This window comes from Oncorhynchus keta, chromosome 1 (assembly GCF_023373465.1).
Source record: "Oncorhynchus keta strain PuntledgeMale-10-30-2019 chromosome 1, Oket_V2, whole genome shotgun sequence".
Lineage (NCBI taxonomy): Eukaryota > Metazoa > Chordata > Actinopteri > Salmoniformes > Salmonidae > Oncorhynchus > Oncorhynchus keta.
Genome location: NC_068421.1, coordinates 59,418,817 through 59,435,248, shown reverse-complemented (window position 1 = coordinate 59,435,248; position 16,432 = coordinate 59,418,817). Strand labels below are relative to the sequence as shown.

The window sequence follows — 16,432 nt, the reverse complement described above, 5'->3', positions numbered from 1 at the left end:
TAATGCATTTGGGATTCGATCTAGCAACCTTTTGGTTACTGGCTCTAACCACTACGCTACCTGCTGCCCCATTTCCCAGCATGGGCATAGGGTATTGTGTGTAGCTTTTAAAATAAGGCTGCAATGTAAGAAAATGTGGGAAAAGTGAAGGGGTATGAATACTTTCCGATTGCACTGTGTAACATACTGCCAATCAATTATTATAACAAAATAACCTCTGTGAATATGCAAATTCATCTGTCTTCATTTGTCGACTTCCTGACAGTTTGGACCAATGAACGTGTTATTGATATCTCTGTGCCACACACTGTGAGTGACTGAGTAAACATCCATGCCTCATTCAGGAACTGACCAAACCACCACCATCACTGTGCCCTGGCCTAGTCAGAGCATGGCTCATTTGCATATCCTGCTTCGGGACTATTGTCTATTGTTGGTGGCCTGGTAATAAACGGGGCACCTATCTGATGGACTGAACTGTTCTGAGAGACCCAGAAGCTATCCTCATCCTCCTACGATGGCGGGAGTAGATCTCAGGGCGATAGCACAAACTGTGGCTTTTTGAAGAAAAGAAGAGACATGACAGGTGTGATTAAGCAGCTGTGATTTTGCACATCAGTGATACCAAAGCAGATAATCAGAACACTGATAAGGTGAGACACAGAGATAGCGGTATGTAGACGTAATTACTGTAATGACCTCTGCTGGCTCAGCATTTTAAAACCCCTCAGAGGTTTTGGACAAGAACCAAAAGGGTACTTTGAGTCTAGCATTAAGTACAGTGATGGGAATAACTAAGCATCACAAAGGCAAAATGTTACATGCACCTCTGTAGTCTCAGCCATTATTCCACTAATAGCACTTGTAAATACCAGCATAAAAAATCTTTACAATATTTTCCGAGATGACTCACTAATTCAAACCATCTTAATGTGCCTTGCCTCTTTGTGTGGGAAACCCTGTGAGAGTGGTGTGAGTCAGAATGGTCAAGATGTTAGTATTAATCCACTGTTGACACTCGTACTTCAAATATTTGCTCAATCTGTTTGGTAAACGAACAAAAGAAAGTGTTGGAATTAAAAATGTTATTTATGGCAATATTTGGAAGAGAAGATGAATAATGAATACTTACGTAATGTGACCAACAAAAACATATTTCCGATAAATGGCTATGCATATACTGTACTCACTGGCGTACCACACACCCCTGCACCCCCTGCAAGGCGGAGGTGGGTTTGGGTTGGGTGAACCCTGGAGGTCTGCCCCCTCCCCAGATAGCATATGAACACATCATAAACCATGACAGAACATTTAGAATTACAGGAAATTAGTGGTAAAACTGCAAAATTATATCACAGCCTTATGGCAAAATGTGTAGAATAACAGGAAAAAAACTTTCAAATCTAAATTCTCTCAGCCTCATTGCAAATTGTTTAGAATAGCATGAAATTAGCAATAAAACTGAGTTTTTTTCTCTCACTTTGCCCCATGGTAAAATGTGTAGAATTGTCTGAAGTTCCCACCCAAAAAATCCACCCCAATTTTGTTTTTATATACTTTTGGGTGGGGGAGCTTGCTCAGAAACTGCAGTATGCCACTGAGTGTATTATACATACACTGTCCAGTACACACACACAATAATTTCCAAAAAATGTTTTCTTGACCATTTCAACATTATGACTAATATTTGACATGTCCAAGAACGACTCCTCTAAGAAGTCAGTTGGACAGCCTAAAGCAGCCATCTCTAAAAACTTTTTTCCACAGGAATGTCATTTGTTCCATCTGAGAGGAACACACACACACACACACACACACACACACACACACACATGCCAAAAACATTTACCAAGCATTTCACAATGCATCTCCATCAAGTTTCCCTGGCCAGGAGAACTTTCAAAACAGCGTCCATCTGTAAAACAAATAGCGAGCCCCTACAGAGGTGTGCAAAGAATCCAGATGATCAAAGTGTGTGAGAATGGCAGCCTTGTCCTGGCCTGGCTATTATCAGGGCCATGAATGGCTGTCTTCTCGCCTTTTGTTGGCCCAAGCATTGACAGTCACTCACCCGGCAATGACTGTCACACCAGCCTGGTCTCTCAAGTAGTACTTATGTTAACTTCCAGCGCCTCACACAAAAGGCTGCACAAGTCTTTACGAATGCTTTACGGGTGACAAGAGGAATCTGACACTTGTTAGGTCAAACGGCATGCAGGCTATTAGAACGATGTAGAATGTATCTTCTGCATTACTTCAACTAAGGATACAATGAAAATGGCCAATGAAAGAATATTCAATTTTGATGCAGCGTGTAAGTGAATCTCATTGCATTGTATTGCAGAGGCACTGTGCATTTGTTTCAAAAGGTATGCTGAGTATGATATTGTAGTGAACAGAGGGGCTGTATGCATTGCACCAGTAGGGTTAACCGAACTAATTTACAAGCAGAACTAATATGATTATTTTTAAACATGGTGTTATATTGTAATTACACATTGACAACGTGGATTGGCAGTTCAAATGTGTTTCAAAAGTTCATCAGTGGTAATTGAAAGCCTTCCAAAAGGTTGTGATGTGGCAATTTTTCATTCTAACCAACACATAATTGTACTGCAAGACCACTTATGTGTTACACCTAGTTAGACCTTAGTTCTACTTATTTTATGGTGAGGCTGCCACCTATAGGTGATATAGGTCATACACGGGTTTGAAACTCATTCTCCTTTATTTTTTTCAGCAGAGGTCATAATTTCTATTATTTTATTTATTTTATTTAACCTTTATTTAACCAGGTAGGCTAGTTGAGAACAAGTTCTCATTTGCAACTGCGACCTGGCCAAGATAAAGCGTAACAATTCGACACATACAACAACACAGAGTTACACATGGAATAAACAAAACATACAGTCAAAAATACAGTAGAACAAAAGAAAACAAAAAGTCTATATACAGTGAGTGCAAATGAGGTAAGTTAAGGAAATAGGCCATGGTGGCGAAGTAATTACAACATGAAATTGATCAGATATTCCTGAATAATACAATAAAACTTCATTTTCAACAAACATAAAAGTTATTATTCACTGAGACTAAAGGTAAAACAAAATCAACTTTGCGCATACATTTCACAAATTGCATATTTATGATTCCTTGTTTAATTGGAAATATTTTACACTCCATTGCAGAAAAAAACGTGTACCTTCTTTCAAAACAAACACTGCTCGATTTATCGGTGCTCTTCTATCCGTGCCTGTACTCAGATCCATTGTGTTCGATTAGCTGGTGTAATTCAAAATGGCAGCCTAGTGTGGGGAAAAGTAATGCGGTTATTATGTCAACATGTCACTTTTGAGACTCTGTGCCTTTCCAAAGTGTCTGAGTGGTCGCATACTGTTGGAAATAAGTGTTCGTCGCGTGCCATATGTTGACCATTGCCTTACAATCCGGAATAACATTGAAAGGCACATTTCAGGTATGTTTTGTCCCTTGCTATCTAGCTAACGTTACTTACTGTATGTCAAGCCAAGGGGACGGGTGCACGAGAGAGTTTCAGCACAGCACTGTCTAGTTATAATATATAACTAGTTATAATATCCTTGCAATATTTGGTATCCCTCGATAACTATCTATTAGTATTATAATATATAAATTGATTTACCAGCTGTAGTTGACCAGCTATTACATACCCATGCTCAATTCTCATCCTGTCGAGATTTTAAAACCACGTTTGTAAACGCAGAGATGAGCTAAATGACTGTATTGACAGCTTATGTAACTATATTAGGATCTCCATATTATAAACTTGCAGGTCGTTGCCTGTCAAAAACGTCAATGCAATATTTGCTCAATTTTATTTCTAAACCTCAACACGAATTGGCATCTGATCTGCGAATGTCCCAGGATTGTTTTTGAAAAACACAACTAAAGTCACAGTGCATTCAGTGTGTCAGTTTTTGTCAAAGAAAAGCTCACAACACCTACTACTTGCAGAGCCACCATGGACATCACAACGAAGACATTTCTCAGCTCTGATCCCAAAGAAAGAAGATGGGAAAAAACGAGTATGGGAACAATCTCAGCTGCTGGATGGTGCGTAGGCCTACTTGCTTTACTAGGTTTGGAAATGGTCAATGGTTTTACATTTTGCATGCTATTCTTAGCATGCATAAGATACCTCATTCTTATGTTGATTATTTCATTATTTTCTCTCTTCCCTTCCTCTTTGCAGTGCTCGAAGCCAGGATCCAGCAACTCCAATCTGACGTCATTGTAGATGTCCAACATGAAAAGGTGCAATTTGTTAAAGCTTCCAAGTCAGGGATAGGGGCTTCTTCAGAGAACAGTCCCAAGAATGTGTTTGGGGAGAGGACTGAGGTGCCCAAGGCGGGACAGACTGTTAGTAAGGGAGGGGGACAGGCTGGTAAAGGAGAGAGCAAAGATGCATCAGCCTCCAAATCCCGCTGGATGGAGAAACTGAGCCAGGAGAAGAAGACTAAAACAAAGAAACTGAAGCAGAAGCTAGGCCTAGAGAATAAACCTGTGAAAAGTAGCAAAGGCAAACTGATGCTACCAGGTACCTCACATAAAACCATATCGACAAAAGCAGGAATAAAGACTGCATCAACTGTTAAAAAGAGTAAAAGTCTAAAAAACCAAGAGCACACCATGGCAGCTTCAAAGCACGAGCACAGTATGGCAGCTGCACCGGTTGCTGCTGCTAATGTGCCTATTACAAAAGCCAAAGGGAAGGGTAAAGCCTTGAAGGAGCCGGCTCCTGAGTTGTCGGAGGCCAGGAACAGGGCCGAGGAGATGGAGAGGAAGGCTGAGGCCAAGGCCCGGGAGCTGGCAGAGGTGGAGGAGCTGGAGAGGAAGCTGAACCAGTGGGCTGTGTCGGCCAGACCTGAGCTTGTGCAGGATAACAGCGAGGCCAGGGTGTACGGCGACGTCCAGCGCAGTGTGCGCTGCTACCTGGAAGCCTGTGTGTTCTGTGGGGACATCGACAGAGCTCACCGCTTTCTGCTCAGCCACCACCGTATGGTCAGCCGACGCAACCTGCTCAACATAGGACTCTACAACATCATGATGAGGGTCTGGGCCAAGAAGGTAAGTGCAGCTCAGTATTTTATTTCTATGGCATGTAGAGCTGCAACTCTGTGGTATTTTACGGACTTGTGTAGAAATTATGCAGGGCCTCCCCATGTGGAATATAAGATTATCCTGAGTGTGTCTCTCCTTGCTGTATTCCAGGGCTCTTTAAACCAGATTGGCCGTATGTTCATTCTGATAGAAGAGGCTGGTCTGAAGCCTAACCTTGGCTCTTACTGTGCTGCTCTGGAGTGTATGGGTCGAAACCCTGACTGTTCCCCACATGTCATCAACAGGTAGGCTAACCCACAGACATTTACAGGCCTTAACTCATTAGTGTAACTCTGAGTCTCTTGATCTTATATAAAGATAATAGTATTTGCGATACATTATATATATATAAAACATGCCTAGACCTTCAAGACTCTGTTGGAAAGTGGGATTATAATGTGTAAGATAATTATTTGTGGTCTTGTATGCTTATTTCTAGGTGGCCAGTGCATGCGTTGCCTGAGTTTGCCACTAGATGATGTCATACTCCTATTAGCTTTGCGGTTAATTTTTCTCTTTATTCTAGCATCTTCTGTTATACAGTGTTAACAACAAAAATGTATGCATGCATTAATTTAATTCACTTTGGTTAAAAACGTATGCCAAATGTATTTATTATTATTATTATTTATTATTATTATTATTATTATTATTATTATTATTAATGTGGAGAGGTGCCATCGAAGCGTCTCTCCTGGAACTGAGGTGGCAGGTCAAGGAGAAGTGTTGTAGTTCAGCCTCCATGATCCATCATTTCCTGCTCTCCTCCATCACTATAGGGCCTATTCTGGTCTCCACATCAACCCATTAGAGGAAACTGTTTTCAAGTAGACTGGTTACTATGTGTAACATCCTGTGCTATGTTATTTTATCAATTATCAATTTATCCTTCTGATATACACTATATACAAAAGTATGTGGACACCCCTTCTTCTTATTGAATTTGTCTATTTCAACAACACCCGTTGCTGACTGGTGTATAAAATTGAGCACGCAGCCATTCAATCTCCATAGACAAACATTGGCAATAGAATGGCGTTACTGAAGAGCTCAGTGACTTTCAACGTGGCGCCATCATAGGATGCCACCTTTACAACAAGTCAGTTTGTAAAATTTCTGCCCTCCTAGAGCTGCCCCAGTCAAATGTAAGTGCTGTTATTGTGAAGTAGAAACGTCTAGGAGCAACAAATTCTCACCTGAAAAGTGGTAGGCCACACAAGTTCACAGAACGGGACCTCCGAGTGCTGAAACACGTAGTGTGTAAAAATCGTCTGTCCTCGGTTGCAACACTCACTACCGAGTTCCAAACTGCCTCTGGAAGCAACGTCAGCACAAGACCTGTTTCGTCGGGAGCTTCATGAAATGGGTTTTCGTGGCATAGCAGTCGCACACAAGCCTAAGATCACCATGCGCAATGCCAAGCGTCGGCTGGAGTGGTGTAAAGCTCGCCTCCATTGGAAACACGTTCTGGAGAAGTGGAAACATGTTCTCTGGAGTGATGAGTCACGCTTCACCATCTGACAGTCTGACGGAAAAATCTGGGTTTGGCGGATGCCAGGGGAGTGCTACCTTCCCGACTGCATAGTGCCAACTGTAAAGTTTGGTGGATGAGGAATAATTGTCTGAGGCTGTTACATGTTTCTGGCTAGGCTCCTTAGTTCCAGTGAAGGGAAATCTTAATGCTACAGCATACAATAGCATTCTAGATGATTCTGTGCTTCCAACTTTGTGGCATCAGTTTGGGGACAGCCCTTTCCTATTTCAGCAGGACAGTGCCCCCGTGCACAAAGCAAGGTCCATACAGAAATAGCTTTGTCGAGATCGGTATAGAAGAACTTGCCTGGCCTGCACAGAGCCCTGACCTCAACCCCATCAAACACCTTTGGGATTAATTGCAACGCCGACTGCGAGCCAGGCCTAATCCCCCAACATCAGTGCCCGACCTCACTAAAGCTCTTGTGGCTGAAAAGAAGCAAGTCCCCACAGCAATGTTCCAACATCTAGTAAACCTTCCTAGAAAAGTGGAGGCTGTTATAGCACCAAAGGGGGACCAACTCCATTTTAATGCCCATGATTTTGGAATGAGATGTTCAATGAGCAGGTGTTCACATACTTTTGACCATATAGTGTATTTTAATATGCTTCTTCTATATTGTGTTTTCAATTGTTTTGACTCTTGGCCAACTGAACGGAAGCTCGGGAAGTTGTGAATACTGTAGCAGAGTACCTACAGAGAAAATAATTGATGCGTATCAGGTGTCAATAAGGGATACAGTATTTGTCTCGTCCAGATGTATCACAACTATAGTGGCCAAATAACTTCTTATAATTAAGCACATTAATCTGATTTACAAGGGGGGTAGAGCCTAACTGGCATACATAAGCAGCACGTGAGTTTCAAGTTTGGGGAAGATAATTTTCACCATTAAAAATGCACCTTTATAATAAAAGCATTACATGCATAATTGCATTTGCGGTCACTTTTGATAATGGTGTTTTCACGCTAATGGAACATTCGCGCATCCCAGAACTGTCCCAGACTATGTTTGGAATATTTATTTCTTGCACAGAATAGAATAGGTCGACCTTTGTACTATGGGGGATAGTAGATTGACATAGACTAGTGCTTTTGCTGTTCGTTCGGTCTACTCATCTTGTTGGCTGATGAAAAGTAAATGTGGACAGTTCTTCCAATATCGTTAATATGCATCTCGGAATTGGATAAGGACGTGCGCAGTTGCGTCCCCCATGTGACTCTTCACTTGTAGCCTGTGAGAAATACCCCGTCACGTGATAAGTGACAGGTGATTCAGAGCGCTCAGCACTCGGAGAGAAAGTTCACTGGTCGCAAAAGGCATAGAATTTTGGGGGGGTTCATTATGGCCACACAAAGGGGATACTGCTGTGAAATTCTAGCCATTATCAAGTGCTTGTTAAATTGTGAATGAGTGACTGATGTAGTGTGTACAGTCTTCACAAAAACAACGAAGCAGCTTATGCCTTTCAAGCAACTTTTTTCAAATCATTAGTCGCATCATGCAGCCTTACAATGTATTAAACATCAAAACATATAGCCCAACATATGTAGAAATAAAGTTCCATTAATAACTCTAAGTTAAGAATATAGGAATACCTATTTCTTTGTTAACCACTCAACACAGATTAGCCGTGTGTGTACACTCCCTCAAATCGTTTGGAGAAAATGTCCTTTCTATTTTATTCAGCTTTGTTCAATTGTATTCTTCATACTGTCACGCCTTGGTCTTAGTATTTTGTGTTTTCTTTATTATTTGGTCAGGCCAGGGCATGGGTTTATGTTGTTATATTTCGTATTGGGGTTTTTGTATTATTGGGATTGCGGCTGAGTAGGGGTGTTGTATGGGCTTGGCTGCCTGAGGCGGTTATCAATCAGAGTCAGGTGATTCTCGTTGTCTCTGATTGGGAACCGTATTTAGGTAGCCTGGGTTTCGCTGTGTATTTTGTGGGTGATTGTTCCTGTCTCTGTGTAGTTTCACCAGATAGGCTGTAATAGGTTTCACGGTCCGTTTGTTGTTTTGTATTTTGTATTAGTTATTTCATGTGTCACTTTTTTCCAATAAAGTCATGAGTAACCACCACGCTGCATTTCGGTCCGACTCTCTTTCTACAAACGAAGAACGACGTTACAGAATCACCCACCACACGGACCGAGCAGCGTGTTAACAGGCAGCGACAGCTTGAACAGCGAAGGGAGGACGTTATGGACAGCAGAGGCATGGAGTATACGACGTGGGAAGAAATCGACAGGTGGGCGGCCGACCCAGAGAGAGTGCAGGAGCCCGCCTGGGATTCGCTAGAGCAGTGCGAAGAGGGCTATAGGCGAATGGAGTCAAAAAGAAAGACACGGCGGCGCAGAGCGAAAACCGAAAGTAAACCCCAAATATTTATTGGGGGAGGGCGCAGAGAGAGAGTGGCTGAGTCAGGAGTCAGACCTGAGCCTACTCTCCCTGTTAATTGTGAGGAGCAGCAATATAGGGACTTCTGGTCTTGGGAGATGATATTAGACGGAAAAGGACCCTGGGCGCAGCCGGGAGAATATCGCCGTCCCAAGGAAGAACTAGAGGCGGCTAAAGCGGAGAGGCGCTGGTATGAGGAGGCAGCACGGCGACGCGGATGGAAGCCCGAAAAGCAGCCCAAAAAAATTATTGGGGGGGGGGGCTTAAAGGGAGTATGGCTATGCCAGGTAGGAGACCTGCGCAAACTCCCTGTGCTTACCGGGGGGCTAGAGAGACCGGGCAGGCACCGTGTTATGCTATGGAGCGCACGGTGTTTCCAGTGCTGGTGCATAGCCCGGTGCGGTTCATACCAGCCCTTCGCATTGGCCGGGCTAGAGTGGGCATCGAGCCAGGTAAGCTTGGGCAGGCTCGGTGCTCAAGAGCTCGGGTGCGCCTGCACGGTCCGGTCTATCCTGAGCCACCTCCACACACCAGTCCTCTGGTAGCAGCTCCCCGCACCAGGCTTCCTGTGCGTGTCCTCAATCCTGTAGCACCAGTTCCAGCACCACACACCAGGCCTTCTGTGTGCCTCGCCTGTTCAGCAAAGCCAGAGCCTTCCTTCCCTCCTGCGCTGTCGGAGTCTCCCGCCTGTTCGGAGCAGCCTGAGCTGCCAGTCTGCAGGGAGCTGTCAGTCTGCAAGGTGCTGTCAGTCTGCATGAAGCAGCCAGACCTGCCAGTCTGCAGGGTGCTGTCAGCCTGCATGACGCAGCCAGAGCTGTCAGTCTGCATGGAGCAGTCAAAGCTGTCAGTCTGCATGAAGCAGCCAGAGCTGCCAGTCTGCAAAGAGCTGTCAGTCTGCAAAGAGCTGTCAGTCTGCAAAGAGCTGCCAGTCTGCAAGGAGCTGTCAGCCTGCATGGAGCTGCCAGAGCTGTCAGTCTGCAAGGAGCTGTCAGTCTGCATAGAGCAGCTAGATCCGCCAGTCAGCCATGATCTTCTAGATCTGCCAGTCAACCAGATTCTTCCAGATCTGCCAGTCAACCAGTCTCTTCCAGATCTGCCAGTCAACCAGTCTCTTCCAGATCTGCCAGTCAACCAGTCTCTTCCAGATCTGCCAGTCAACCAGGCTCTTCCAGATCTGCCAGTCAACCAGTCTCTTCCAGATCTGCTAGTCAACCAGAATCTTCCAGATCCGCCAGCCAGCCAGGATCTACCGGAGCCTACTACCTGCCTGAGCTTCATCTCAGTACTGGGCTTCCTCTCAGTACTGGGCTTCCTCTCAGTACTGGGCTTCCTCTCAGTACTGGGCTTCCTCTCAGTACTGGGCTTCCTCTCAGTACTGGGCTTTCTCTCAGTACTGGGCTTCCTCTCAGTCCTGAGCTGCCCCTCAGTCCCGAGCTGCCCCTCAGTCCCGAGCTGCCCCTCAGTCACGAGCTGCTCCTCAGTTCTGTGGGGTTCTGGGTGAGGACTATTAGGCCATGGTCGGCAGCAGGGGTGGATTATCCCAGGACGCGAAGGGGAAGAACTAGGACATTAATGGAGTGGGGTCCACGTCCCGAGCCGGAACCTCCACCATGGACAGACGCCCACCCGGACCCTCCCTATGGTTTTGAGGTGCGTCCGGGAGTCCGCACCTTAGGGGGGGGGGGGTTCTGTCACGCCTTGGTCTTAGTATTTTGTGTTTTCTTTATTATTTGGTCAGGCCAGGGTGTGACATGGGTTTATGTTGTTATATTTCGTATTGGGGTTTTTGTATTATTGTGATTGCGGCTGAGTAGGGGTGTTGTATGGGCTTGGCTGCCTGAGGCGGTTCTCAATCAGTCAGGTGATTCTCGTTGTCTCTGATTGGGAACCGTATTTAGGTAGCCTGGGTTTCGCTGTGTATTTCGTGGGTGATTGTTCCTGTCTCTGTGTATTTTCACCAGATAGGCTGTAATAGGTTACACGTTCCGTTTTGTTGTTTTGTATTTTGTATTAGTTATTTCATGTGTCGCTTTTTTCCAATAAAGTCATGAGTAACCACCACGCTGCATTTCGGTCCGACTCTCTTTCTACAAACGAAGAACGACGTTACACATACTATAAAATAATACCACTGAATTCTAAGCAAATCTTGTCTGCTAAATGAACTAGTGTAGCCCACAGCCATTTGGCATAGCCAGATCAGGACCTAATACAAGGACAACTCAGAGTATTCTATTCTTCTGAAATAGACTACATTTTCTTCATACCATGCTTCGTTAGACCGGTCTAAAATAAATTATGGATTTATTACGAAGGTGTAGGCTATATTACATGGACTATTTAAAATGTAGATGTTCCAAAGGTCTGCATCAGTGACTTGTAGGCTGTGTGTGGAAGCCAGGAGATGCTAAATGTGTTTATGTTAATTAACGGTCAATTACTGTGAGACCGACAGTTATTTGCTTGATAATCACCAGCTGACGAAGTTTCGTCACCACCGCAGCATTAGCCTGGGGGAGAAATCACCATTGAGTGTTATTAATTGAGTTTAGGCCAGTGGTGGTGTCAGTGACTGTATGCTTCCTCCAGACATAGATTGATTGCATGGCATGACATTAAGCATGGAGACACACACAACGCATCGGCACACTGTTCACCTCTAGCTCTCCCAGTACTAGATCTGTCATAATGAGTGTCTCTGATGTAGGCTAGGCCAATCTGCTGGCTGACTATATAGAGACAGGAGCCGGATGGATTTCAGTCATGCCAAATGGATTGTGATTGATACTGTATGCTTTTGGTTTCTTAACAACTTGCTGTCAGTAATTTGATTTTGCTTATTGGACAAGGAACTTAACACAGATTTTTCACCAAGCTTCCAAACAATTTGCCGTTGTCAATTTGCTGACTAGAACGTTTGGCTAATTGATTCAATGTTTTTATTTTTCTCTCTGCACAAACTGCCTGGTATGAAGGTGTTAATATTCATAATAACACAGGTTTTTCTATCAGATTTTCTTTCTAGTTGTGTTGGACTGCAGAACTTGTCTCGAGCTATCCCTCCCTACTACTGTTCCTCCTGAGGATGTCACCCTATGCAGTGTGGCCCAATGACAAAGCAGGTTGCAGTGCAGTAGGGGTGGAGAGGGGCAGCTGGTTGGTCCATCGATCGCTGTAAGGTGATACCAATGACATTGTTGTTCTGCGGTGGTGCTCTCTTGCTAACTCTTCAGCCCAGCCAGTACATATTTTTCGCACACTCTGTTCTTCTTCCCCTGTTCGTCTCCAGTTCCCCATCTCTCTTCCTGTCTCTGGCCGTACTGTATCTCCTGTTCAGATATGGTTGCCATTGTCCGCAGTGGCGCTGTGCCTAGCGACTAGCATCCTTTTAAAGCACATGTCATTCCTACAGAACTAAATATTCAGCTTGCTCAATCCAGCTTGCTTCCTCTGAATGGTGTTTTTTTTCACTGGTTGCCCTTTTCTTGTGGCAACGGGTCACAAATCTTGCTGCTGTGATGGCACACTGGTATTTCACCTAAAAGATAGGAGAGTTGATCAAAATTGCATTTGTTTTTGAATTATTTGTGGGTCTGTATAATCTGAGGGAAATATGGGTCTCTAATATGGGCATACATTTGGCAGGAGGTGAGGAAGTGTATGTCAGTTTCCACCTAATTTTGTGGGCAGTGTGCAGATAACCTGTACGGCGGCCTCTCAATAGCAAGGCTATACTCACTCAGTGTACATAGTCAAAGCTTTCCTTAATTTGGGGTCTGTCACAGTGGTCGGGTATTCTGCCATTGTATACTCTCTGTGTATGTTTTTTGGTTCATTCTTTCCATTGTGTCACATAATTATATTTGTACCTCTCTTTGTTGTCATGGGCCAGCTTGCTGAGGGGACTGTTCTTCAGGTTCATTGCTCTGTATCAGAGTTTCCTAAAACAATAATTGCCCACCTCACGGTTCAGCTGTCAGAGATTTGAGCACTAAATGCATCAGGGCATTGCATACATAGGCCAATAGGCTTAGTCGTCCACTGTGTGACATTTAATATACAACCATATATACAGTACCAGTCAAAACTTTGGACACACCGACTCATTCCAGTTTGTCTTAATTTTACTAGTTTCTACATTGTAGAATAATAGTGAAGACATCAAAACTATGAAATAAACACATAGAATCATGTTACTTCTTCAAAGTAGCCACCCTTTGCCTTGATGACAGCTTTGCACACTATTGGCATTCTCTCAACCAGCTTCATGAGGTAGTCAACCTGGAACATGTTTCAATTAACTTCTTATGGCGGCAAATTCAAATAAAATGATATAAAAATCACTTTCACACATGTAAGATACTAAATTAAAGCTACACTCGTTGTGAATCCAGCCAACATGTCAGATTTTAAAAAGGCTTTTCGGCGAAAGCATAAGAAGCTATTATCTGATGATAGCACAACAGTAAACAAAGAGGGTACTTCAAGCCTGCATGCGCTACACAAAACTAAAACATTCCTTAGCTTTTTTATTATTTTACCTTTATTTAACCAGGCAAGTCAGTTAAGAACAAATTCTTATTTTCAATGACGGCCTAGGAACAGTGGGTTAACTGCCTGTTCAGGGGCAGAACGACAGATTTGTATCTTGTCAGCTCGGAGGTTTGAACTTGGAACCTTCCGGTTACTAGTCCAACGCTCTAACCACTAGGCTACCCTGCCGAGCTTCTTTTGTTGGCACTCCAATATGTCCCATAAACATCACAATTGGTCCTTTTGTTCGATTAATTTCGTCCATATATATCCAAAATGTCAATTTTTATTTGGCGCGTTTGATCCAGAAAAAAACAGCTTCCAAATTGCGCAACAGCACTTCAAAAGTTGCCTGTACACTTTGCCAAAACATTTCAAAGTACTTTTGTAATACAACTTTAGGTATTTTTAAATGATAATAATAGATCAAATTGAAGACTGGTCTATCTATGTTCAATACAGGAAGACGACAAACCAAACTACTTTTCAAGTCTTGCGCAACTCTCAACAGTGTTACGCAGTTCCTAGATGGCCATACTTCTTCATTGCACAATGGAATAACCTCAACCAAATTCCAAAGACTGGTGACATCCAGTGTAAGCGGTAGGAACTGAAAACAAGTTCCTAAGAAATATCGTTTCCCAATGAGAATCCAATGAACAGACAGACTTTAAAAACAAAATAATCTGAACGGTTAGTCCTCGGGGTTGTGCCTGTTACATAAGTTCTGTTATACTCACAGACATGATTCAAACAGTTTTAGAAACATCATAGTGTTTTCTATCCAAGTCTTCTAATAATATGCATATCTTATATTCTTGGCATGAGTAGCAGGAAGTTGAAATTGGGCAAGCTATTTATCCAAAAGTGAAAATGCTGCCCCCTATACCTTTTTAACAGGTGTGCCTTGTTAAAAGTTCATTTGTGGAATTTATTTTCTTAATACATTTGAGCCAATCAGCTGTGTTGTGACAAGTTAGGGCTATCTTCTGTATACCCTCCTATTTGGTAAAAGACCAAGTCCATATTATGACAAGATCAGCTCAAATAAGCAAAGAGAAACCACAGCATCATTACTTTAAGAGATGAACGTCAGTCAGTCTGGAAAATTTCACATCTCAACACCAAGTGTTCAGAGGAGACTGAGTGAATCAGGCCTTTATGGTCGAATTTCTGCAAAGAAACATTTACATTTACATTTAAGTCATTTAGCAGACGCTCTTATCCAGAGCGACTTACAAATTGGTGCATTCACCTTATGACATCCAGTGGAACAGCCACTTTACAATAGTGCATCTAAATCTTTTAAGGGGGGTGAGAAGGATTACTTTATCCTATTATCCTATCCTAGGTATTCCTTAAAGAGGTGGGGTTTCAGGTGTCTCCGGAAGGTGGTGATTGACTCCGCTGTCCTGGCGTCGTGAGGGAGTGTGTTCCACCATTGGGGAGCCAGAGCAGTGAACAGTTTTGACTGGGCTGAGCTGGAACTGTACTTCCTCAGTGGTAGGGAGGCGAGCAGGCCAGAGGTGGATGAACGCAGTGCCCTTGTTTGGGTGTAGGGCCTGATCAGAGCCTGGAGGTACTGAGGTGCCGTTCCCCTCACAGCTCCGTAGGCAAGCACCATGGTCTTGTAGCGGATGCGAGCTTCAACTGGAAGCCAGTGGAGAGAGCGGAGGAGCGGGGTGACGTGAGAGAACTTGGGAAGGTTGAACACCAGACGGGCTGCGGCGTTCTGGATGAGTTGTAGGGGTTTAATGGCACAGGCAGGGAGCCCAGCCAACAGCGAGTTGCAGTAATCCAGACGGGAGATGACAAGTGCCTGGATTAGGACCTGCGCCGCTTCCTGTGTGAGGCAGGGTCATACTCTGCGGATGTTGTAGAGCATGAACCTACAGGAACGGGCCACCGCCTTGATGTTAGTGACTGAAACCACCCCTAAAGGACACGGACAAAAAGAAGAGAAACATGCGCAATGGACATTCGACTGGTGGATATCTGTCCTTTTGGTTTGATGAGTCCAAATTTGAGATTTTTGGTTCCAACCGCCGTGTCTTTGTGAGATGCAGAGTAGGGGAACAGATGATCTCTGTATATGTGGTTCCCACAGTGAAGCATGGAGGAGGATGTGTGATGATGTGCGGGTGCTTTGCTGGTGACACTGTGATAGACAGCCTCTCCGTGACAATTTGGCCCGCTACAATTGTATTTATCGGCTTGTATTTATCGGCAATTGCCGACTAACGAAAACCCTGCTCTGTATGTGATTGCTTTATTATGGAATGTTTGGGAATCACTTCCTTTTAGATAGTTGTAGAATTTAACGACTTTTCTCTGGAATTTTTTTATTTGCGGGTATCGTCCTAATTCTGCTCTACATGCATGATCTGGTGTTTTACATTGTACATGGAGGATGGTTTTGCTGAATTCTGCATGCAGTCTCAATTTGGTGTTTGTTCCATTTTGTGAATTCTTGGTTGTGAGTGGACCCCAGACATCACAACCACAAAAGGCATTGGGTTCTATAACAGATTCAAGTACTTTTAGCCAGTTTCTAATTGGGATGTTGAATGTCTTGTATCTCAGATCATTTACAGCTTTGTGGAAGTTACCTGTGGGGCTGATGATTAGGCCGAGATATGCATCGTTGTTTTTGTCTGCGCTAGTGCAATGGTGTCAAGATGGAATTTGTATTTGTGGTCCTGGCAACTGGACCATCTTTGGACACCATTATTTTTGTCCCATTGAGATTCACCGTCACGGTCTGACAGAATCTGTGCAGAAGCACCAGAACACCAGCAAACGGTAGACTGCATCCCTGTCTCACATCC

The 16,432-nt window shown here is 43.8% G+C and overlaps 1 protein-coding gene across 3 annotated transcripts in view; it reads left to right on the top strand.

Annotated features, from left to right (window-relative positions):
• Positions 1-3,267: 3,267 nt before the first annotated feature.
• Positions 3,268-16,432, top strand: part of LOC118389446 (DNA-directed RNA polymerase, mitochondrial-like) — a 98,932-nt gene continuing 85,767 nt past the window's right edge. For 2 of the 3 annotated variants that reach the window (XR_008147336.1, XM_052529575.1), the window contains exons 1-4: positions 3,268-3,472; positions 3,991-4,089; positions 4,229-5,103; positions 5,248-5,381. Coding sequence is in view for 2 of the 3 variants with exons in the window: in XM_052529575.1 (XP_052385535.1) it covers positions 3,340-3,472; positions 3,991-4,089; positions 4,229-5,103; positions 5,248-5,381 (1,241 nt within the window). In the remaining variant the exon portion in view is untranslated. The remainder of the gene's footprint in view (positions 3,473-3,990; positions 4,090-4,228; positions 5,104-5,247; positions 5,382-16,432) is intronic. The other variant, XM_035779356.2, reaches the window with a different exon arrangement.